This window comes from Canis aureus, chromosome 27 (genome assembly GCF_053574225.1).
Source record: "Canis aureus isolate CA01 chromosome 27, VMU_Caureus_v.1.0, whole genome shotgun sequence".
NCBI lineage: Eukaryota > Metazoa > Chordata > Mammalia > Carnivora > Canidae > Canis > Canis aureus.
Window position 1 is genome coordinate 35128757 of NC_135637.1, and position 25616 is coordinate 35154372.

General features: G+C 39.9%; 1 protein-coding gene across 3 annotated transcripts in view; it reads right to left on the reverse strand.

Annotated features, from left to right (window-relative positions):
* The window catches only part of HIRA (histone cell cycle regulator), an 88159-nt gene that overhangs the window by 25362 nt on the left and 37181 nt on the right, over positions 1-25616 (reverse strand). For all 3 annotated transcript variants that reach the window (XM_077874682.1, XM_077874684.1, XM_077874685.1), the window contains 6 exons: positions 25153-25223; positions 24189-24294; positions 22480-22695; positions 21421-21506; positions 16849-17046; positions 15575-15736 (listed from right to left, as the gene is read on the reverse strand). In XM_077874682.1, coding sequence (XP_077730808.1) covers positions 15575-15736; positions 16849-17046; positions 21421-21506; positions 22480-22695; positions 24189-24294; positions 25153-25223 — 839 coding nt within the window. The remainder of the gene's footprint in view (positions 1-15574; positions 15737-16848; positions 17047-21420; positions 21507-22479; positions 22696-24188; positions 24295-25152; positions 25224-25616) is intronic.

Here is a 25616-nt window from a genome sequence, read left to right on the forward strand (position 1 = left end):
TGGAGAAGATGCTGTAAGGATCATTGAAATGAGATCAAAGCATTTAGAATACTACATAAATGTAGCTGATAAAACAGTGGCAGGCTTTGAGAGGACTGACTCTAATTCTGAAAGAAGTTCTGCTGTGTATAAAATCCTATCAAACAGCATCACATGCTACAGAGAAATTGTTCATAACAGGGAGAGTTAATTGATGAGGCAAACGTAATAGTCTTAAAAAGCTGCCATAGCCACTCCAACCTTCAGCAACCATCACCCTGAACAGTTAGTAGCCATCAACACTGAGCAAAGACTCTCCACCAGCAAAAGATTATGACTTGCTGAAAGCTCAGATGATGCTTAACATTTTTTAGCAAGGAAGTACTCTTTTCCATTTAGGTATATACATTGCTTCCTTAGATATAATGCTATTATTGCACACTTAATAAACTACAGTAGGTTGTAAACAACTTTTAACATGTACTGGGAAACCAAAAAATTCATTTGACTTGCTTTATTGCAATATTCTATTTATTGTTGTGGTCTGGAACCAAACCTGCAATATCTCCAGCATATGTCTGTATGACATTCTAACTCTAATTAGAAGAAAACTGGAGTAGCTATATTAATTTCAGAGATAGTGGACACCAAAGTAAGGAAAATTACTAAGGATAAAGAGAAACATTACATAATAAAAGGGTCAATTTTCCAAGAAGACATAGCAATCCTTAATGTATACACGCCTAACAACAGATCATCAAAATACACCTGTCAAAAACTGATAGAACCATAAGGAGAACTAGACAACTCCACAATTATAAGTGGAGATTTCAATTTACCTCTCTAACTGACAGATCCACCAGACAGAAAATCAATAAGGAAATAATCAGATGAAGAGTACTATAGTTTATTTGAATTTAGTTGATATTTATAAAATACTTCATATAACAAGAGCAGAATATACATTCTTCTCAAGATCACATGGAATATTCACTAAGTTAGATCACATTCTGGGTCAAAATACATATTCTAACAAATTTAAATGAGTAAAAATCATACAAAATATGCTTTAAACACACAACAGAACTAAACTAGACAACAATAACAGAAAGATCCCTGGAGAAACCCCAGAGATTAAACCACACACTTTTGAACAATATATAGTTAAAAAAAAAAAAAAAAAAAAGCCTCAAGCGTAAAAGTATTTAATTAAATGAAAAAAAAAAAGTAATTTATCAAAACTTGTAGAATACAGTGAAAGCAGTGGTTAGGGAACTTTATAGCAGAGAACCTATTTTATTTTTATTATTTTTAAAAGATTTATTTATTTATTTATAGAGGTGGGGAGGGACAGAAGGAGAGAGTCTTAAGCAAACTCTGTACTGAGCATGGACTTCAATGCAGGGCTTGATCTCAGGACCCTGAAATCACCACCTTGGCCAAAACCAAGAGTCAGATGATAACTGACTGTCAAGTATGCACTCCCTTTATTATTATTTTTTAAAGATTTATTTATTTTAGAGAGAGAGTATCCAAGAGTGAGAGTAGGAGGAAGGACAGAGGGAGAGAATCTTCAAGCAAACTCTGCTGAGCGTGAACCCAGACATGGGGCTCAATCTCCTGACCCTGAGATCACAACAGAGCCAAAATCAATCTGGTTGCCTACCCAACTGAGCCACCCACGCTCCCCAAGAATGCCTATTTTAGGAAAGAAGAAAGACGTGAAATGAAAAACCTAAACTTTACCTTTAGGAACTAGAAAAACTTTAGCAAGCAGAAGGAAATAAATAATAAACAGCAATATAGTAATATAATAATAAGGCCATGATAAGCAAAGTAATATAAAGCAAGTAGAAGAAAATAAATAGTAAAAATTGGAGGAGAAATCCATGAAATTCAAAACAGGAAAACAATAGAGAAAAATTGGGGATCCCTGGGTGGCTCAGCGGTTTGGTGCCTGCCTCTGCCCCAGGGCATGATCCTGGAGTCCCGGGATCGAATCCCACATTGGGGTCCCTGCATAGAGACTGCTTCTCCCTCTGCCTGTGTCTCTGCTTCTCTCTCTCTCTGGGTCTCTCATGAATAAATAAAATCTTTAAAAAAAAATAGAGAAAAATCAATTAAATAAAAGGTTGATTCTTTGAAAATAATAAAATTTATAAACTTTCAGCCAGGCTAATCAAGATAAAAAGAGAACACAAATCACTAATGTCAGAAATGCAAAGGGGCCTTCACTACTGCTCCCACGGACAATAAAATGAACATAAAAGAGTATTATGAATAATTCTAAACCCACAGATTGGATAACTTTGATGAAATGGATCAGTTCCCTGAAAAAAACAAAAAACAACTAAAATTCATATAAGGAAAAATAGCTAATCTGACTAGGCCTAGTAAAGAAAATGAATCAACAATTAATAACCTTCCAAGAAAAAAAAGTACCAGGCCCACATAATTTTACTAGTGAATTCTACCAAGTATTTAAGGAAGAAATTATACCAATTCTCTAAAATACACTCCAGAAAAGAGAAGCAGAGGAAATAAATCTAACACCCATGAGGCAAGCATTACCCAAATATAAAAACCAAATACTGATAAGAAAAAAATAAAACTATTACAAGAAAAAAAAACCTTTTGGACATAGATGTAAAAGTTTTCAACAAAATATTGGCAAATTGAATCCAACAATGTATAACAACTATATACAGTAACCAAATGGGGGATGCCTGGGTGGCTCAGGAGTTGAGCCTCAGCAGTTTGGCTCAGGGCCTGATCCTGGATTCCCGGGACTGAGTCTCGCATAGAGCTCCTTGCATGGAACCTGCTTCTCCTCCCTCTGCCCGTGTCGCTGCCTCTCTTTCTGTATCTCTCATGAATAAATGAAAAAAATCTTAAAAAAAAAAGAAAACAAAACCAAACGATATTTATTCCAGATATGCGCACGAACTCAAAATTCAAAGTGGTTAATGTAATCTATCACATCCAATAAAGCTAAAGAAGAAAAATCTTATAATCATATGATCTGGCATTTGACAAAACCCAACATCCATTCATGATAAAAACTCCTAATAAACCAGGATTAGAGGTGAACTTCCTCAATTTGATAAGGGATATTCACAAAAAACCCTAGAGCTAACATCATACTTAATGGTGAGACACTAAATGCTTTCTCCATAAGACTGAGAGGGCAAGGATGTCCCCTCTCACTGCTTCTATTTAATATGGTACTAGAAATCCTAGCTAATGCAATAAGATAAGAGAAAGAAATAAAAGGCATACAGGTTGGGAAGGAGAAATAAAATTATCTTTATTTGCAGATGACATAATTGTCTTTGTAGAAAATATCAAAGAATCAAAGACAACAACAAAAAATGGAACTAGTAAGCAATTATGGCAAGGCTATAGGATATCAAGTTAATATACAAAAGTCAAGGGTGCCTGTGTAGCTCAGCTGGTTAAGTCCTGCTTTCAGTTCAGGTCATGATCCCAGGGTCCTGGGATCGAGTCCCGCATTAGGCTCCTTATTCAGTAGGGAGTCTGCTTCTTCCTCTGCCCTTCCCCCCTGCTCATAATCTCTCTCTCACATAAATAAAATCTTAAAAAAATATATGAAGAAAGTCAATTGCTTTTCCAAATACCAATAATGAATAACTGGTATTTGAAATTCTAAATACAATACTATTTACATTAGCATCAAAAAAATGAATTAGATATAAATCTAACAAAATATGTCTAAATTCCATATGAAGAAAACTATAAAACTCTGATTAAAATAAATCAAAGATCTCCATAAATGGAAATATTCCATGTTCATGGATAAGAAGAGTTAATATTGTTAAGAGGTCAATTTTTCATTATTTGATCTAGAATTTTTTTTTTTGATCTAGATATTAAATGGAATCCCATTAAAAGCCCCAGGAAATTATATTGTATATACTGATAAACTTATTCTAAAGTTACATGGAAAGATAAAAAAAAAGCCCTAGAAACAGATCCATACAAATATAGTCAAGTGATCTTTGATTAAGACAAAGGCATAGAAAGGATAGTCTTTTCAAAAAATGATGCTGGAACAACTGGACAACCACATGCAAAAACTGAATCTAGACACCTTACATCTCCCACAAAGATTAACTCAAAATGGAACAGATCTACATATAAAATGCAAAACTATAAAAGGAGAACTTAGAAGAAAATATGGCAGGAGGTCTAGATGAATCTGGGTTTGGAAAATTTATTTTTTACACTGCAGTGCTTACCATGGCAGTGTAGTTACCATCTGTCACCATACAAAGTTATTATTGAATAATTATTGAATATTATTATTGAATATATTGGCAATGAGTTTTTGATACAATGCTGAAAGCACGACCCATGACAGAAAAAATCTAATTCAGTTGGACTTAATTAACATTAGATTGAATATGTTGGCAATGAGTTTTTGATATAATGCTGAAAGCATGATCCATGACAGAAAAAAGTCTAGTTCAGTTGAACTTCATTAACATTAGAAATTTCTGCTCTAAGACACTGTTAAAAGAATGAAAAGACAAGCCAAAGACCAAGGGACAATATTTGCAAATCACATTATCTGAGTAAGGATTTGAATCCAAAATATAAAGAATTTGTAGAACTTGACAGTAAGAAAACAAGCAACTTAATCCAAAAAATAAAAAAATTTAAACGGGCACCTCACCAAAGAAGATCCAGATGGCTAATAAGCATATGAAAATAGTCAACATTAGGAAGTGTAAGTCAGGGAACAGAAAATTAAAACAATAATGAGGGATCATTCAACACTTATTAAAATGGCTAAAACCTAAAAAACTTATAACTGTGGACAAGAATGTGGATCAAAGGATATCATTGTTGGTGGGAATTGCAGTCATTGTAAAAGACAGTCTGGCAGTTTCTTACAAAGCTAAATCTAGTCTTATCACACAATCTAGTGATTGCACTTCTAGGTACTTGCTCAAAACTGACTTGAAAACATGTATTCACAGAAAAAGCTATGCATGAATGTTCACAGCAGCCTTATACAATGTTTATACATACTGCGCCAAATAGAAGCAACTAAAGTGTCCTTCAATGGGGGAATGGATAAACTGTGGTACATCCATACAATGGAATATTACTTGATAATAAATGAACTATTAAACCATAAAAATGCATGTAAGAATATTAAATGGATATTGCTAAGGGAAAGACAAACATTAGAAAAGGGTATATCTGGTATGATTCCAATTATACGACATTCTAGAAAAGGCAAAACTATGGAGGCAGTAAAAAGTTCAGTGATTGGGATGCCTGGGTAGCTCAGTGGTTGAGTGTCTGCCTTTGGCTCAGGGTGTGATCCTGGGGTCCTGGGATTGAGTCCTGCATCGGCTCCCTAGAGGAAGCCTGCTTCTCCCTCTGCCTCTCTCTCTGTTCTCTCAAGAATAAATAAAATCTAAAAAAAAAAAAAAAAAAAAAAAAAAAAAAAAAAAAAAAAGAATAAATAAAATCTTAAAAAAAAAAAAAAAAGGTTCAGTGATTGTTCAGTGATTCATGGAGGAGGAAGGATAAACTCCTAAAGTACAAGGATATTCAGGGAGGTGAAATTACTGTACATGGTGATGCTGGACATAAGACATTATGCATTTGTCAAAACACATACAACTGTACAACACAAAGAGAAAACTCTAAATGATGGACAGTACTTCATAAAATTAAAAAAAATTTTTTGAAGTGTAGGACTGACTACCTACTGGAGTGTAATAATGGAATGCAACTGTGTAGGAGAACATTCTTGCTTACGAAGGGACTCTCATACCAGGAAAGAGAGAAGTTTTGTGTTTCTATCATGGGTAGAGTAAAAGTAAAATCAAAACTGGCAAAAGTGACAAAAAATTGGTGAAACTAGGTGAAGGGTACAAAGGCATTTAATGGACTATGTTTCCATGTTGCTGAAGGTTTTCAAGTTTTCAAAACAAAAGTCAATAAAAAACTCCACTTAGAAGTCCTTGGTGCTGCTGATACAGAAACACAGTATCTCATGCATTTTCTTGCAATTCTCCATTGCAATCTGTGTATACGTGTATGTGTACATTGTATGTGTTTAAATAGTGTTTCAGTAGTTCTTGGTGTCTTCACAAAGTTGTACGACAATCACAATAGCAATTTCAGAATATTTTCATCATCCCCCCCCAAAAAAAAAAACTCCCTATACTTCTTGGTATCATTTCTCAACTCTGGTCCCACCAATTCTCCCATTTGCCACAGCTTAACTTTGTATTTCCATAGATGTCCCCATTCTGGATATTTCTTATAAATGAAATCACAGAACAAGAGGTATCCAGGATTGGTTTCTTTCACTTAGCATGTATTCAAGGTTCATTCATGCTGTAGAATATACTGCTACTTTACTCCTTTTTAATGACTGAATAATATTTCTTTGTATGGATAGCCATACCTTGTTTATCCATACTTTAGCTTATAGACATTTGCTTAGTTTCAAGCTTTGGGCTATTACACATAATGCTGATTTGAACATTCATGTAAAAGTTATTTGTTTAGGCATGTTTTCATTTTTCTTGGGTGTTTTCCCAGCACTGAAATTGTGTCAAATGTTAAGTTACGTTTAACTTTTTATTTATTTTATTTTTATTTTTTTAAAAAGACTTATTTATTTATTTATGATAGACATAGAGAGAGAGAGAGGCAGAGACACAGGAGGAGGGAGAAGCAGGATCCACGCCGGGAGCCCGATGCGGGACTTGATCCCGGGTCTCCAGGACTGCGCCCTGGGCCAAAGGCAGGTGCTAAACCGCTGAGCCACCCAGGGATCCCCTATGTTTAACTTTTTAAAGAACTGTCAGACTATTTTCCAAAGTGTCTGTACCATTTTATATACCCACCAATTTCTTCACATTGATGCCAACACTTAATAATCTATTTTTTGATTTCCCAGCAGTGTGAAGTATAATCTTGTGGCTTTACTTCTATTTCCCCAATAGCTAATAATGTTGAGTATCTTTTCATTTGCTTATTGGCTACTTGTATATCATATTTTTAAAAATGATTTTTATTTATTTATTTTTGAGAGAGAGAAAGAGATTGTGAGTAGGGAGAGAGACAGAGGGAGAGAGAGAATCCTAAGCAGACTCTCCAACTGAGCATGGAGCCTGATGTGGGACACGATCCCAGGACCCTGGGATCATGAACTGAGCTGAAATCAAGAGTCAGATGCTCAACTGAATGAGCCATCCAGGCACCCCTTGTATATCATATTTTAAAAATGCCCATTTAAATCCTTGGCCCACTTAAAAACTGCATTAGTCTACTACTGAGTGGTAAGAATATTTGTATTCTAGACATAAGTCCTTCCTTAGATACAGGATTAGCAAATATTTTCTTCAGTTCTACAGTTTTTTTCCCTCATCATCTTGATGGTCTTCTTTAAAGCAGAAAAGATTCAAATTTTAATGAAGTCCAATCTACCTTTCTTCTTTGACTGCTTGTGATTTTGCTGTCATATCTGAGAATTCATGAACAAATCCAAAGTCACAAAGAATTTTGTAGTTTGGCTCTTAAATTTAGTTCTTTGATCAATTTTCAGTTACTTTTTAAAAAAGATTTAATTGATTTATTCGAGAGAGAGAGAGAGGCAGAGACACAAGCAGAGGGAGAAGCAGGCTCTATGCAGGGAGCCTGACGTGGGACTTGATCCTGGGCCTCCAGGATCACGCCCTGGGCTGAAGGCGGTGCTAAACCGCTGAGCCACCCGGACTGCCCTGAGTTAATTTTGCAGTGTGAAGTATGCAGTGTGAAGTAAGGATCTAACTTTATTTTTTTGCATGTGGATATCCTGCTGTCCCAGCACCATTGTTTGCAAGACTCTTCTTTCTCCATTCATTGAATAGTCTTGGCGCCCTTGCTGAGAATCAACTGACCGCAGACATGTGAGTTTATTTCTGGGATTTCAGCTCTAATCTTCTGATCTATGTATCTGTCCTTGGTAGTACCACACTATATTATTGTTCTGTATTAAGTTTTTAACTCAGGAAGTGTGAGTTCTCCAACTCTGCTCTTTCTTCCCAAGACTATTTTGGCTATTTAGGGGCCCTTGAGTTTCCAAATGAACTTTGGGATCAGCTTGTTAATTTCTAAAAAGAAGCCTGTTGGAATTCTGCAAAGGACTGTGTTGAATCTGTAGACCAATTTAGGGGCTACTACCATTTTAACAATATTGTCATCCAGAATGTCTTTCCATTTATTTAGGTCTATCTTTCAACAATGTGTTGTAGTTTCCAAAGTATAGTTTTTATACTGTATTCCTTTTGTTAAATTTAATACTAAACATTTTATTCTTCTCTGTGCTATTGTAATAGAACTATTGTCTTAAGTTCTTTTTTTTTTGGATTGTTCTTTATAAATGTAGGGAAATGTAAGTGATTTTTATATATTGATCTTGTATCTTGCAATCTTGAAGTCATTTAGTCTAGAAATTCTAGTACAATGTTGAACAGAAGTGGCAAGAGCTGACATCCTGTCTCGTTCCTGTTCATTTTCCTTAGGGGGAAAGCATCTGGTGTTCTACCATTAAGTATGATTTTAATTATGTGGGTTTTTCAAAGATGTCCTTTTATCATGTTGATGGAGTTCCATTTATTCCTAGTTTTTGTTTAGGTCATGAATGAGTGCTAGATTCAATTATATGGTGTCTGTTTTTGCTCTATTGATATAGTATATTATTGTATCAGCTGATTTTCATATGTTGAACCAACCTTGTATTCCTAGGATAAATCCCACTTGGTCATGTATGATTAAAAAAAATATATGTTGTTTTATTTTTGAGGATTTGCGTGTCCTTATGCATAAGAAATATTGTAGTTTTCTCCATCTTTGCTTTTGGTATCCTCATGATACTGGCCTCACAGAATGAATTGGGAAATGTTCTCTTCTATTTTTTTAAAAGATTTTATTTTTATGTAATCTATGCACCCAATGTGGGGCTTGAACCTACAACCCTGACATCAAGAGTTGCACACTCCGGGGCAGCCCTTGTGGCCCAGTCGTTTAGTGCCGCCTTCGGCCCAGGGTGTAATCCTAGAGACCTGGAATTGAGTCCCATATCAGGCTCCCTGTGTGGAGCCTGCTTCTCCCTCTGCCTGTATCTCTGCCTCTCTCTCTGTCATGAATAAATAAATAAAATCTTAAAAAAAAAAAAGAGTTGCACACTCCATTGACTGAGCCAGCTGAGTTCTGCTCTCCTACTTTTTAAGAGTTTATGAAGAATTGGCATTAATTTTTTTGATTGGTAGAATAAATTAGTAAAGCCACCTGGACCTGGGCTTTTCTTTGTAGGCTATTGTTTGATTACTTATTCAATTTTTTCACTTGTTATAGGTCTCTTCAGATTGTCTATTTCTTTTGTCAGTTTTGGTGGTTCATATCTTTCTAGAAATTTCTCCCATTTTATTTAAATTATCTGATTTATTGGTATGCAATTAAATGTAATACTTTCATCTTTTTTATTTTTGCAAAGTCAGTAGTAACATTCTTATTTCTGATTGTCTTTATTTATATTGCAATTACAACTGAATACAACTTCATGTTGTTGTTTTTTTTCAAATAACATGCCATGTGAACTATTTTTCCATAGTACTTCAGTTGTCATAGATATTAATTAGGGGCTACAAAATCAATAGCTTATTTCCTCAACACACTTTTTTTTTGAGGCAGTTGGCCAAATGCTCTCTATTATAATTATAATGCTGCAATAGATATCTCTGGACATGACAAAATCCCTGGGTCAGACACCATCACTGGACACCTTTCCTCAAGGAATTCATGGTAAATTACATTCCAGCCTATAGCCTCAGAGCCCTCATACCTACTTGCATTCTCTTTGCTAACCAGAATGTGTGAAAATGGACTCTAGGACTGTTAGCCCCTCCTTTGGGCAACGTCTTCTGCTGTTCTTCCTCTTGGTAGCACCAGGTCATATAAAGGTAGTCAGGCACACCAGTGTGTACAAATCTTGAACTCTTTCCATCTGTACCCATGTACAGAACTGGGAAAACCAATAAATTCCTAGTTCTGCTCCATGAAACCAAAGAGCCTGCTTCTTATTCTTCTGATGCCCTACAGCAGGGCAAAACATTCACCTCTGGGGGTGTAGATTCATGTTCTAGAAGCCCTAAGTTAGTGCTTCTCAAAATCCTTCCCAAAATCCTTTCTAAAACTTTTGATTTGTAATTATAGTTTTATAAAATATAATAAGAATGTCAAACTGTTATATAAGCTTCTAAATTATTTGATCACTTTCTGAGCTCAATACCAATGCATGAACCCCACTTGCTTAGCTCTACCCTAGTTCAAGCTACACCACTCCCTAGGGGTAGGACTTCTTTGAGAGCCCTCGGTAGTCTTCCCACCTCCTACCTCTGCCCGACCATCCCATTCAGGGCCCCTAGGCTAGGGACCCACTGAAAATTGCACTTCCTAGCCTATGTGGGCCTGTACCAGAGGTTGCCCAGTACCCTTAGGAGCATAGTCAATGGACCTATAGCAGCTGTTCCCTAGATCCAGATATCTGCTGAGGAAGAGCACAGCTGGCCAGAGCTGCCCCACTTACCCCACTTACAAATGGGCTCCATCCTAGGTTCTGCCGGCACAGGCCACGTTGGAAACCACCTCTGTGCCTTTCACTAACACGTAGCCTTAAGGCAGGATGGAGAGGAGGACCCACAGGTTCAACTAGGACTGCCACCCTGTACCTGGGAGGCTAGCATTAGGCCCCCAGACTCATTCAACACTTTTGGCAAAGAAGTACCAGTAAGGTTACAGAGACCAAATTGCCAAACCACCATGAGGTATAGTGAAGGAGTAACAGAGGAACTGATATGTACTGCTCACTGTGAGACCCGGATCAAGATATGGCTTTAGAGGCACTCCCTTCCTCTTCAGTCTTCAAGATCTATCTCCTAGGAATTAGGTACTCCTCAGAGAGCTATTTTACCTGGGGGAAGATGGGCTGACAAAGATGGTGTCTTGCTTAAGATTACCCACCAGAAAGGGAGTAGTTAGGACTTAACATCAGAGTATGTGGCTCTGAGTGCTGCTCCTAACTATGTATGACACTGTGCTCCCAAAGGAAGACCTCCACTGATGGGTGATTTAAAGGATTCCTCTTGGCTTTTACTGAGAATCAATACAAGAAACGGCCATATCAAGAAAACTGTATTTTCTGTTAAACTTTTATAAAGATACTGTGCTTTATTTTATTCTATCTTTCTTATATGAGGATCCAACCATAACTTCTTAGAATTTAGCACCAGGCTCTTGGGAGCCCCACCAGGTGTTCTTACTGCCTTAAAGGCAGGAAACTCAGCCCAAAGTGAATGCTCACTCACTGCTATTTTCAAGTGAATGACAAACTTGATGCTACCTTGATTCTATAGTTGTTCCTGGAGCTGTACATATGGCTGGCTGACAGGTCTTGTGAGACCCTCAGTGACACAGCTGTTGAGGGACCAATCATGGTGGCATGAGGGCCCAGATCATGCTATCAAGATTGCTTTTCAGCAGCCTAATTCAAGGGGTATGCCATGTGCTCCTCCAATCAGGGTTTGTATTCCCCAAGACAGAAAATAGTACAGCAAAGGTCACAGAAACCTATTAGACAAATGTGGAGTGCCTTTCCCAACTAAAAGACAGTTTCTGTCTATGGTGCTTAGTTTCTCTAAGGTGGGGATTTAGGTTTCCTTATTCTGTTCAGAACTCACTCCATTTCCAAACTGAGTTTTCAACGTTTGAATTAAGCCTGAAAACATTAGCCTCTCCCTCTTGACAATTACCCTATAGCATGCCCTCTTTGAGGGAACTCTTGCTAAGTGCACTGTCCTTTCTATCTGCCCTCATCTCTAGTCTCCCCTCAAGTTCTACTTCCTCGCCTCTGCATCAGCCAGTTCCTCAGATGTAATGCTCTATTTAGCTGGGTCTTATCTGCTGTTGCTATTGCTCTTTGTGGCTTTTCTTTTTTTTAAGATTTTATTTATTTATTCATAGAGACATAGAGAGAGAGAGAGAGAGAGAGGCAGAGACACAGGCAGAGGGAGAAGCAGGCATCACAGAGAGTCAGACGTGGGACTCGATCCAGGGTCTCCAGGATCACACCTGGAGCCGCAGGTGGCGCTAAACTGCTGTGCCACCGGGGCTGCCCCTCTTTGTGGCTTTTCAATTGCAATTTTTTAATTTCTCTTTTCTAAAAGTAATTTTTGAGGGGCACCTGGGTAGCTCAGTCGGTTTGTGTCTCTCAATTTCAGCTCAGGTCATGATCTCAGGGTTGTGAGACTGAGCCCTGTGACACTTAAGATTCTCCCTCTCCCTCTGCCCCTCCCTGCTCCATCTAAATAAACAAAGATAAGTAATTTTTGGTTTATTTCCATATCTATCTGATCTTTTTTGATGGTTCATTATTCCTTTTGAGCCATAATTCACATACTACAAAATTCATCATTTCAAAGTAAAAAATTCAGTAGTTTTTGATATACTTGTACAGTTAAACAACTACCACCATCTAACAGCAGAGCATTTTGATAATCCCAAAAAGAAATTCTGTATCTACTAGCAATCATCCCAACCTACTATTCCTTCATCCCTGGCAACCACTAACCTACTTTCTGTCTCTGTAGATTTGTCTATTTGTCTATATTGGACATTTCATAGCAATGGAATTAAACAACATGTGGTCCTTTGTGACTGGCTTTCATTTAGCATAATGTTTTCAAAGTTTGTATGTGTGGCAGCATGTGTTAAGTCCTCTAATCCTTTTTATTGCTAAATATATTGAATGGGTATACCACATTTTGTTTATCCATTCATCAGTTGATAGACATTTGAGTTGTTTCTACTTTGTGGTTATTATGAGTAATACTGATATGAACATTTGTGTATAAATTTTTACATGAATATGCTTTCAGTTCTCTTGGGTATATATATAGGTATGAAATTGCTGGGTCATATGGTAAATCTATGTTTAACCATTTCAGACACTGCCAGATTGTGTTCTAAAGCAGTTGAACCATTTTAGAATTCCATCAGCAACTTATGAGGGTTCTGATTTCTTCCCACCCTTGTCAACACTTATTGTCTGATTTTTTGATTATAGCCATCCTAGCGTGTATAAAGCAGTATCTCACTGTAGTTTCCAATTTGTATTCCCTGATGACTAATGACTTTATGTGCTTATTGGTCATTTGTAATTTTTGGAAATATTTCTATCCAAACCTTTTGTTCATTTTTAAATTGGGTTTTATTGTTGAGTTGTAAGTTCTTTATACATTTTAGATCCTAGAATCAGATGTAAGTTACAAATATTTTCTTCCATTCTGTAGGCTGTCTTATCACTCTGTTGATAGAGCTTTCTTTAAAGCACAAAAGTTTTAAATTTTGATGAAGTCCAATCTATTTTTTCTTTAGTTGCTTGTATTTTGGGTATTATATCTAAGAAATGGTTTCCTAATCCAAGGTCATATAGCTCTACATCTATTTTCTTCTAAGAGCTTTAAATTTTTAGCTCTTACATTTAGTTCTTTGACCCACTTTGAGTTAGTTTTTGTATATAAGATGGTATATTAATCTTTCGCCTCACATTTTATCTTTCATGTCTCTGTGATTAAGCATATTTATCTTATAGTCTTTATCTGGCAATTCTCTATGATAATTTCTATGATCAAATTTATAAAAAGTTCTAAAGCTACTCATTATGTCTTTGTAATGCATTGTTTCTTTATGTGGTTTGCTACTCTGGATTTTGAGTACCTTTTTGTCAGTACTTCATCAGTGGGAATGCTGTATATTCTGGGGTCAGGGAAATGTCGCTGGCAGAGGGGGGGTTTGCATGGGTTTTGCCAAGTGCCTCTGGGTGTTAATCAAGTCCAAATTTCCTTTTTGTGTTCATTTCTTTGCTTGATTTCCAGATGACCTGGGTAGTGTTAATCACCCCCAACTCACAGGAGGGAAGGTATATGGCTATACAGTCTATTTTCCTAACCCTGAGGACTGGCTGAGACATTTCAACTTTTTGGTGGTGTTCTCACGCTGCCCTTCAGGTTTTTTCTGTCTTCTCCCTCACTGAAGTGTACTTTCTCAAGCAGCTTGACTTAATGCTAGTGTCTTAGTTCCAACCCTGTACATGGCTCAGGCTTAACATCCTCTCTTGAATCTGTATGGCCATCAAAACTTAAAGTCACCATGTCAGTAATCCCCAGCCCAACATCCACAGCGTAGTCCTACCCTGGGTTTGGCTCCTGCGGACCTCCCTTACTTTCTCATGAACTGGTTACATGTTTTAGGGATATGTATTGTAGTTCATCCACCATTTCAAAATACTGAGCAGCAAGAAGATTTTCAGATCCTCCATACTGCTGGACAGAGGAACTGCTAGATCACGGAGATCACATGGACCACCTGTATATGAAACAGGTACAATCACACTACAGAGTAGAATATGAGGCTCTACATCAAGATCATAGATGCAGCAGCTGACCTGGAGAGTCCTCCCATGCTGGTTTCCAAAGGCTATTCTCCAAGGAGAACAAATCCTGATCAGATAAGCAATTTTGAGATCATGAGTCAAGTCCTGGGGACAGTGTACTACAGTTTTAGCTCTAAGACATCATCTACTGCAAGGTCAGGTCTCATCACAAATGCTCCCTTCATTGAGCATCTGCTGGTTGAGTGGCCACTCCAACAGTCTGTGACCAATGTCCTTGCATTTGGCTGATAGTGGCACAAAGGCTAGGTACATCCATTCAGGGCTGCTGAGCCCCTATCGCCTCAAGGTGGAGTGCAACCCCAAAAGGACATAATTACTTAAGCCCATGGCCCCTCTGTAGGAGGGGCCCAGTCCACCTCTAACTGGCCCAGTCAACCTCTAACTTCCCCAGCCCCCAAATAACTGGGCTATGCAGTGAGCTAGCTCTATGTTGTGGTAGGTTCGTGGGGGTGGGGACACACTCCCCAGAAATCAGAAAAGTTCTGTGCCAACATACACACCTGCCCTGGCCACACTCCTGCAATTCTAAGAAACAGACTACCTCCTATATAGCTTGGCTGTTGTGTGCTAAGGGGGGTGCAGAGAATGGGTGAGTAGCATAGAGCCTGCAAGAACTCATAAGTCTATCTAATTTCATAAAGACCTCTCCTCTATCACTTTTTATCTCAGCTCCCAAACGCCTGGTCAGTTCTGAGCAAGCCATTACTTCCATGGTGCAACAGTGTCAGAGCCTCCTGTTCCTCTTCTGGGCAAACTCTGGGCTCTGTTCAAATGATGACCTTATTCTCAGCATAGTCTCTGCACTGATCAGACCTGGTGTTGTTGCCTTCATTGGCCTTTATGCCTGTTCTGTGGCTCCCATGGCTCCTTCTAACCACCTTCCCCCTTGAAGAAGCTACTTTCTCTTACGACCCGGGGGCTCCTGAGTATAGAGGGATGAGAGTCTGCACTTGCATGGGAAGGCAGGCTGCTTGGTGGGAAAGCAGACACTGCACTGCTGGCTAAGACTATACCCTCTCTGGTCTCTTGGGGCCCCACACAGCCACCACCTACCTTTCCATGGCTGTTGGAGTCACACTGGTCAAGGCAGGAGCACCTGGCGTGGCTTTGGACCGCTCAGTGAATCGGGAGTCAAATGCTTTCATGGGTTCAATCTTGGACGGGGTTGTTAACACGGAGGGTGACGATGCAGCAGGAGTAGAGGTAGCATTCACACTGGGGGTGGGGGGTAAGAATGTGGGAGAGCACATCAAGCACAATCCATCAAGCATTTGGGAGTCCTAGATTTGTGTTACTTGGAGCCAGTTAAAAGGGCACAAACAAACTTATGTAAACACAATTTCAAGATGTAATTAATAGTCCTATTTCTTTACTACTTTAATGTGTTAAAATCTGGAAGTCTGGCTAACTAAGGAGATCATAAGCAAATGCATTCATGTTTGTGCCCCACTGCATTGTTCTGAGAGCTTCTGGGGGTAGCATGAGGCCTAGAAAGTAGCTCTTACCATCCTTTTATCCCACAATACAGTCGTATTTTCACAATCTGAATACAGCGTCTCTACCCCAAACCACTCCAAACCACCAGCTTTTCCCGCTTCCACAAATGGTCTAACAAGAAGATGCACCCGGAATCCTTAAGCCACTGTCTATTCCTGGCCTTCATCCTTGCCCAAACACACTGTGGCCTGAGTGGCCCTTCTCATCTTACCTGGACAATTATGCATTCTTCATATTCTCCTCCAAGCACACACCTCACAGCCCTTATCTTCTCCATAGGAGAGGCCTAAGCATGAGCCTGCAAGCTTCACCCCATGCCCAAGCACATCACACATGCTGGGTCCCAAAGCCACTGGCCCTCCTACTGACCACATTCACCTGCCTGGACCCCAGACTAGATACCTGGCAGGCATCTGGGAGCCCCTTCCTCCTCTCCCAGGACCTGCAGGGCCAACTGTTAAAACGTCTCTCAGATCTAGAGCTGTCTGACCTTCCCCAGATACCCTTCCTGAGATGACTGGTATGGCAACACTCCTGACTGTGCAGTGAAGAGGGCCTAAGCCGCTTCCAGTGTAAAATTGCTGAAAGGTAGGGCTGACCCTGAGGCAGGCCATATGTCCCTAGCCAGTTCCCACCCTTAGGAGCACATCTTGGGACTGCATCTTGTATCACAGACTCACCTGAACAAGAACTCCCTCCCAACCTGGCCCTCATAACAAAAATTAAGCATCTTTCTTTTTTTATTGAAGGAGCCATGAAGTGTCAGTGCAACTGTGTCCATATCTGAACTTTCCCCAGGGATAGGAGCAAGCCTTGGCATGCCTACTCACCTGTCCTTACTGACAGTATCACCAGCCGGCCTGGCGCCAGTTGTTGCCACAGGCTCTGTGGAGGGCTTCGAGGCGCCAAAGGAGTTGGGGGTACTGGAGTCCAGTGGCAGTAGCTGTGGATTGCTATGAGAGGAGAGCATGGTGCCCGCCAGGGAGCCCGAGAGTGGGATGCTGTTAAAGAATGCCGTGGAGAAGTCCCTGTTGTCAAGAACAAAAATCAGCCTGGGAAATCAGATACCACATCAAGTACTTTCTATGTTTGAAGTAATTTTTTTCTGGGTCCAAAGGTGAAGTATTTTTGTGGAAGAAAACGTGCAAAGTTAAGAAAAGTAAAAAGAAAACTAAAATTATGTCATATACTATGTGTAATTGAATCTAAGATGAGCTGGTACTTTGTGTACCACTAAGAAAGAAAAAGTTACTACCAAATGTAATTATTAGATATACACTAATCTAAGAGATGTTAAAATGTGCAAACATGTGTCTCAGGATTCATGAAATGCAGCCTATAGGGCAAAACTCCCTTTCATTATGGGCTGCATGGATATACCACAATTTACCTAACCAGCCTCCACTGAGGAATGCCAGGGCTGTCTCCCAGCTTTTTCTTTAGTAGACACTGCTGTATTAGGAAGCAAGATACTGCAGTGTTAAGGCTAAGAGCTCTGGGCCAACCCAGCCAGGTTTCACTCCTACGCCATACACAAGCTCTGTGACCTTAAGCACTTTTACCACTCTAAGCTTCAGGCTCCTATCTGCAAAACAGAAAGTGACAGGACCCTCCTTGTGAGGTCGGGACTAATGTGGTTAGCATAGCACACACTTAGAATACATAGTAGCTGCTCAAAAATGCTCCCCTATTATAATCATCATTGTACCAGTTGTTTCACATATTACATGGGATAAATTCCTAGAAGTGGAATTGCAGCAGCAGATGGAATGTTCATTAAAGAGTTTTGATAAATAGTTCTTAGTATATAAATATCAAGTTTTGATAAAAAGTGCCTTCCTTGGAGGTTTAAATTCCAGCTCTGTATGAGTGCTTATTTCCCCAAATCCTCAACAGTCTTACCAAATTTCTTGATACTTGACAATCTGATGAAAACAGTTATCTTACTATAGTTTTAATTTTCAATTATTTTGACGTGAGATTGAAATTTTTTCATATAGAAGCATTTGATTTCCTTTTTTGGTGAACTGTTTATATCCTCTGTATATTGTTCTATTTGGTTACTAGTCTTTATTATTGATTGTGAGACTTACTTATTAAAAAAATTCCTTCTATGAGCAGGAAGTATTTTCCCTAGAATTTTGTTAAAAAGACTTTAAGTAATCTCTACAACCATTGTAGAGCTTGAGTTTACAACCCTGAGATTAAGAGCTATGTGAGCTTCTAACTGAAGCAGCCAAGAGCCCGCCGTATGCTGTGTTTTGACTTATCGTGCATTTTCCTTGCCCTCAGAATGTTATTTTTATGTGGTCCAAATTTTGTGCCATTTTAAAAAATGACTTTTTTTTAATCATAAAAATATTTTTAGGGAATCTTCTAAAATTTTAAACAATGTAAAAGCTGAACATTAAGAAAAAAAAAGTCTCTGACCTGTTCAGAATTTATCTAATTTTAAGCTGTGAAGTAGGGAATCCAACTTTGTTTCTGGAGGGTAGGTAGTCCTGATTCTCATTTATTTGATTAACTGATGTTTCATTACTGATGCAAGATGCTGTTTTTAAAATTCCCTTCAATATTTGGGTTTACTTTTGGGTTTTCCATTGCATTCCACGGCTCTATTCATGTGTCAGTACCCATCTTATTCTAGTTTACAAGTTTTAATTTCTGGTGGAGCTAGTCTTCCCTGATTTTCTTTTTTCAGAAATATTTCAGCTATTCTTACTTATTTTTCCCTTTAATTTAGAATCATCTAATTCTGAAAACACTGTCGGTTATTTGTATGGGCTCATGTTGAAAGAGATCTATCATTTTATAATGTTGAGTCATCCTAGGGAATAAATGGTATTCATTTCTAGTTATTTCTTTGAATTTTCTTTTAGTTCTCTCAGTAGGGTTTAAATTTTTTCTTCATAAAGATCTACATTTCTTTGTTACATTCTAGGTATTGCATCCGTGAAAACGATTTCTTCCTTTTTATCTTCTAAAGGTAGCTGCAGCTTATGTACATTTTATTGCCTTCTTGTCTACGGCAGTTTTCCCAGTTGATTCTCTTGTAGATCATACCATCTTTAAATAATGATACATTTTACCAACTCCTGTCCAATTTATTCTCTCTCTTGACTAATTATATGAGCCCAAACCTCCAGACCAATGTTAAAGTATGGTCAACAAGAGTGGACACTTGTTTTTCAATTACTTTAAGATAGGTTTTATCAAGTTAAGAAGTATACATCTATTTGTATTTAACTAAATTTTAAATCAGAACAATGTTTAGTAAAATGTCTCAGGCATTTGCAGAGATGATCAAATATTTCTTTTGATTTTTTGACATGCAGAAGCAAATTAAGTTTCCCAAAATTCCGACCACCCTGCTTCCCTGAAATAAACCTTAATTGGTCATCTTTTTTAGCAATGTAACACGCTGTAAGTTTGTTACTATTTTATTTAGCATTTTTGCATTTACATTCAGAAATGCGATAGATCAGGAACTTATTATGTTCTATATCTTCATGTTTTTGATATAATTATGTTCAAGAAAAGTTTTGCAAGTTTTCCTCCTTTTTCTATTAATTGCAGTATTTTCAATAGTATTAGAATGATCTGTTCCTCTAATCATTAGAATGAAAACTTTATTAGAATTTCTCTGTAACACCTTCTGAGTCTGGTGGCTTTTGGTAGATTAGCTCTGTGACATCATCCTCTATTTTCTTCTATAATAATTCAGTTGTATAGATTTTCTTCAGTTTTGATCATTTTATTTTCCTCAAAATCATCTACCTTCAAATTTATTTGTACAGAATTCAGTAAAAAAAAGTCTTTCAAACTTTCGATTTATTCTTTATCTGTGATTATTTCCATTTAAAAAATTTGTGGCTTTTTGTTTTCTTGCTTGATTAGCTAAGCTAATCTTGATCTATTCTGTTGCTACTTGCTTTAACATGGGAATCAAGAGGGCAAAACAGCCTTTAAGACCAAAAGAATCAAGTTCTGGTGCCAGAAATATGTGCCCTGTGGCAGAAAGCTGGTTTAAGTCCAGGTAGAAAGCCACCTACCACCTCTGTCTCCTCATCAAGTAAGGCCTGAAAGGATCCATAGAAGAAAAGCACCACCATCACCGCCACCTCCATGACCCTCACTCCCACAAGCCCTTCAGTGTTCAAAGCACAGACATACTGGTCTCATTTGGTCCTAATATAAACTAAGCATGTGGCATTACCCACTGATAGGTTAACAATGGGAAAAAGGCTTGATCAAAAGGAAAACCACTCTCCAGGAGGAGTCAGGAGACCCGGTTCTGGCTCCACCTGATCAGGTCTCTGCATACCCTAACATGAGAGGTCAGATCAGCATTTCATGTGACTGAAGGTCTCTTCAGACTTCAAGGAAGATTCAGAACTGCTCACGGATGAACAACTGCAAAGTGCAGGAGGCCACCATGTGTGGTGCCTTATGCAGATCGGTTGAATGAGTATAAAACCAGAATGAATCACCTTGATAGTGGGGGGTCTATTTTTTTCATGCAGGGCCTTATCATCCTTTGAATCAACATTGTTTTGGGGAGAAGGACCAATATAAAAGCAAGTCTGACTACAAATGCTGAGACAACATCAAATGGTGACTGATTCCACTTCCCCCTTCTTTGCTTCCTCAAGAAAATGTGCCTTAGAGCCTTATTCTCTGTCCAGCAATTCCACCTCTGGGAAGTATCCTGAGGTAACAGTCATGAGCGTGCTCAAAAATTCATTAACAATCACAAAACACCGGACACAAACTTTTAAGTCCACAGTTAAGGGGCTGGTCAAGTAAATCATGGTGCATTCACAGCCTGGGAACCTGGACAATCAGCAAGCCAATGCTTCAGAGGACTATTTATTAAAAAGGATGCAAGGTCAAGATACAGGAACAAGTGGGGAAAAAAGACCAGAGATACAGATGCCAAAACGTTAACAGTAATTATATCTCAGAGACTGGATTACGGGTAATGTTTATGTCCTTTTTTGGGTTTTTAGTATTCAACAGTGTGTATATAGAAGGGAAAAATGACACAGAAAAAAAATCAGTCCGACTTCTCTCCCTGGTGTCTTCAATGCCCCACCAACAATGAAGCACAGCTGGCCATGTAGACACACTGGCCCTGTGAAGGCGCCCTCGCCCTCCGGCCTGTCACAGGTTCCTCCCTGCCCACCTTCTGCATGAGTCAAATGCACATAAGGCTCTGTAGGAAGCACAGGGCTTTGAGGCTGGTGGGAAGCTGGGCTCACCTCTCCCATTTCCAGATTCTATGGGTCAGATTGGCCCAAGAGCCTGTGAAGACTCTGATTATGAAAGTGCTAACTGGTGAAAGGAGAGAGGAAGACCTCCCCAGGTTAAGGCCACAGAAAGCTCGGTGAGTGAACAAGTACCCGGTGTCCAGCTGTGCTATGCAGAGAGGTGTGATTCTTCTGCGACCATCTGCTGTCCGAGTTTCAACTTGTTTCTTCAAAAGATTCTGGTAAAGTAGAGTAACATATATGAATAGAAGTTTCTGCCAAAGTACCTCTACATATAAAAAAAAATAAGGCTTCTAAAGGAAATGATTTTTAACTTCCCTTTCTATGGCCTTTCAAGTCCAACTAAACTAAGCCACTGAATCAAAGAACAAGAATTTTTGTCAGGGTGTGTGTTTGAATTTCTGCACCATAAAGCAGTAAGGGCAGAAAGTTCCCAGTTGAACTAGCTGCAGCACCTTGCTCTCCATCACCAGCACTGCAGGCCTGGCTAGGTTTCCTGGGCAGTAAGCACGTGCCAGTCTGGCCACTCCTGCCCAGCAGCCATGGGGCTCACTGAGGGAACAAATGAATGAAACCTGCACTTGCAAGCCACTCCTGTCTCTAAGCTGTGATATGCAAACCTTTCATCAGAGTCATTTCTTCCACTGCAGACTCATAAAACCAAAGGTTCCCAGTCACAAATTGTGTCTCAATCACTTGGGGAGGTTTGTCACCCTGTACAAGCTCCTGGAAATGGTTTAAGCTCCCCAGGTGATCCCAATATTTCCTGCTCCATTCCTGCTCCAACTCCACTCCCACCCAGTGAGACATGGGCTTCCAGAGGAAGAAGTGAGGAGCCCACAGACATCTCCTAAGGACAGAACCTGAAACCTACTCTTCTCAGTATCTAGAATTTCCTAGAAAGGCGAGAAGTGAGGTTTGGAAGTTCCCACAAGAGATGACTTCCTCTAGAGTTTCTTGGGACAAAGAGGCCTTTGGACAAAGTGCCTTAGGCCCCATTAGTACTTCATGCAGCTGATGGCAATAGGAGCAAGTGGCCCCAAGCTGGCTTAGCCCTGGGTTCTGTTCTAGGTACTGCATACACTTACCTCCCTACCATTCGTATCTGTGCTCTGTTCAGACTGCACACTTCCCTTGCCCTGTCCCTGGGTGTGTACTCAAGTCCTCGGTGCTATGGGGCTGAGCCCTCACCTTCCTAATGTCTTCTAGACTTTCCCCATTGACGACGCCAGCAACTGAAGCAGCAGAGCTCGTCTCTCTAGATGAGGCACTCTTCTGGTCCAGCTGTTGTTGTTGCTGCCTGCGTTGGTATTTGAGCATTTCTGGGTTCTCAATGACAGCTGTGGATAGCTGGGCTTCAGTCATGATGGCCAAGCTCTTGCCATACGTGGACTGGTGAATACGGCTCTAGAGGAACCAGAGAGAAGTGCAACAGACCAGTTGTGAGCAGCAAAGTGGTAGACCCCATGTGGGCAGGGACAGTGTCCCCAGCACATCAGTGACTGGTGTGATTTATACAAGGATGTGCTAATGACCAACATGGAGGCCAATAGGACATATGCCTCATGGCAGAGGATACTAGGCATGGGGAGGTGATGCCCTGGGATCCATTTCTGCAGGGCCTGGTGTGCTGTTATGTGGCCAGGAACTTCCTTCTCTTGCTACTTGTCCCTTCTCCCTTCACTCTCTCCCCTGGACTCTGGAGGCAGAATTAAGTTTGGCAGATGTTTACCTGTTTCTTAAACATGGGGTCCCTGCCTGCCATTTGAGAAATGATAAGCTACATAGTGTTATTTTGTAGGGTGCCCATCTCCTTCCAACCAACCAGGACTCTCCAAGTGGGAAGGGAGTACACAGGTTACCAGGTTACCTAATGACAGTAACAGGGTAGAAAGAAGACTTGAAAGAAAGAAGACTTGAGGCCACTGAAACACTCATCCCTTCACTGACAACTGACTCTTGGGGGAGCCAGGCCATTCTAGGTGCTGCTACAAAGCAGAACTCTACCCCTAAGGGGTTTACATCATAGTGGGAGGTCCACACAGTAGCTTATGAGGGGTTCTCCCAGCAATTGCACCCTGAAGGGGAGAGATGCCCACCTGGTCTGGGCTTTCATTAGGCTCCTTTCAGACAAACAAACACATTCTGCTAAGTGTTGTCAAAGGCCCCTTTGTAGAAACATCTGCTTTCTAAGTCTACGGTCCATAAAGCATGGCCTTTCCCAAAATCCTTAAAAGCACATGGGCCACCCTGTCCTGGGCAAAGCACAGAGGGGAGGAGGCCTATGGGCATGGCTCATGGTTCTATTCTCATATCTAAGGGTCATATATGGTCTCTGCAAAGGGCCACACTATTTTCTGAGGCTTAGTTACTTCACTGATAAAATGAATGAGCCCTGCCTTAAAAGGTTTTGTATAATTCATATGAAATAAAACATGCAAAATGCATGGCCCGGAGTCTGGTATGCAATAAATGCTAAGAAATAACCAATATTACTGTTATAGTTGCTGCTTCATGGCATCTATGTCCTTACAAGACAATGAAGAAAATGATGTGAGCAGGGGCCCTTGAGATCATTCCCACTATCTCCCAGGGTAAAAACCTCCCTGGGTGTGGCTAATTTTAAGCTCAAGAAAAGATGCCCAAAGTTGTTTTATTCTTAGTTCCAGAATGGATTTCTGACACAAATAAGAGTCTCATCTTTAATCTATCTTGTAAAGAAGATTAGCATTACAATCTATAAAAGATACCCAATAATACCTTAAGAAACAATGTCCCCATGTATATCCTAAGAGGAGGGTCTAATCAAAGGGGCCTCTCAGAGCTATGGCGGCTATTTCTGTGGCCTGAGAGCAAGTGCAGCATTCAGGCCACTAGCTGGAGGTATACTGTTCTTTTACCTTCTCCTCCTCACTCAAGGGGTCTCCAAGCTCATCCTGGGAGAAATCTAGAAACGCCACAGAGCCATCCATGGAGCACACCAAGATGCCCAGCCCGTTCAGAGTCCTGAAAGAGAGAACCATTAGCAGCCTGGGGAGCAAGTGCCTACGGGGTTTACCCATACCTCCAAGGCTGGACTGGGGGATAGCATGCAGGACTCTAACAGATGCTGGAAACTCTTCATTCCCTTCTGTGGAATTCATTGGTAGGGTGGGGGTAGGGGAGACAATCATATCTAGAAGGTTCTGGTGCCCTAAGCATATATACAAAGTATATCTTATGTATTTTGTAAGAATTTCCTCTTTAAAAAAAATTTTTTTTAAAGATTTTATTTATTTATTCATGAGAGACAGAGAGAGAGAGAGAGGCAAAGGCACAGGCAGAGGGAGAAGCAGGCTCCACACAGGAAGCCTGATGTGGGACTCAATCCTGGGTCTCCAGCATCACGCCCTGGGCCGAAGGTGGTGCTAAACCGCTGAGCCACCTGGGCTGCCCTCATTTTTGTTTTATTTTTGAAAACATTTTTAAAAAAAACATGAAGTGTACATCTAAAGGAGGTCATTGAGAAGCAGAAAATGTGTCTCCACACTTCTAATCTGGTTCATGCAACAACAAAGTGAAGTAAAACCAGAATCACAACACTTTCCTTTTCCCAAATATGTTTGCCTGAGGAGGTATTTTCCAGGGCCTAATGCCAACAAAGCAAGGAGCATAGCAGCAGACATGCTCCCAATGGCAGGCCCAAGCTGCCCTTTTCTGAATCATGTGCAGACCCAGCAGGGGTCTGCTCTAGTTGCCACCCCCCAAAATTGGGGGTGGGGGGAGTCCCTGGCTGCCTGACCCTAATCGCATCCAGAGGCCTTATGTTCCAACATGTGGCTTCTCTTTTCCTAGCCCGTGCATTGTAAGAAGAATCCATCTTACCAGGAAATATCCATGATGGATTTGTCGAATAGCTCATGGATGACAACCAAAGGCCGTTTCAGACACGTGAGCTGGAAGGAAAGAAGCAGCAAAGGCTAATGAAATGAATGAAACTGCTTTCTGTCCACTTAACTCAGTTACCACCAACAGTACTTAAAGCCTTGGTCTGAGTTTTTGTTGACATATTTGACTCTATTCAAATAGCAACCAGCAAGATCCCAAACTTTGGGAACCAAGACCTGCCAAAATATGCATTTTCAGTATGGCCCCTGTCTGAAGGGCTTGCTCTGGTCTGGCAGGGGAGATGGCCGTACACATAGACAACCAAGAATGGTGGTTCTAGAAAGGCCATGATCTGAGCAGAGGTCTATAAGCAGGGACAGGATGCCAAGGCCTAGGCAAAAGATGAGGCAGCAAAGTAGCACCAAGTAGCACCATGCAGCACCACCAAAAGCAGTTTAAGT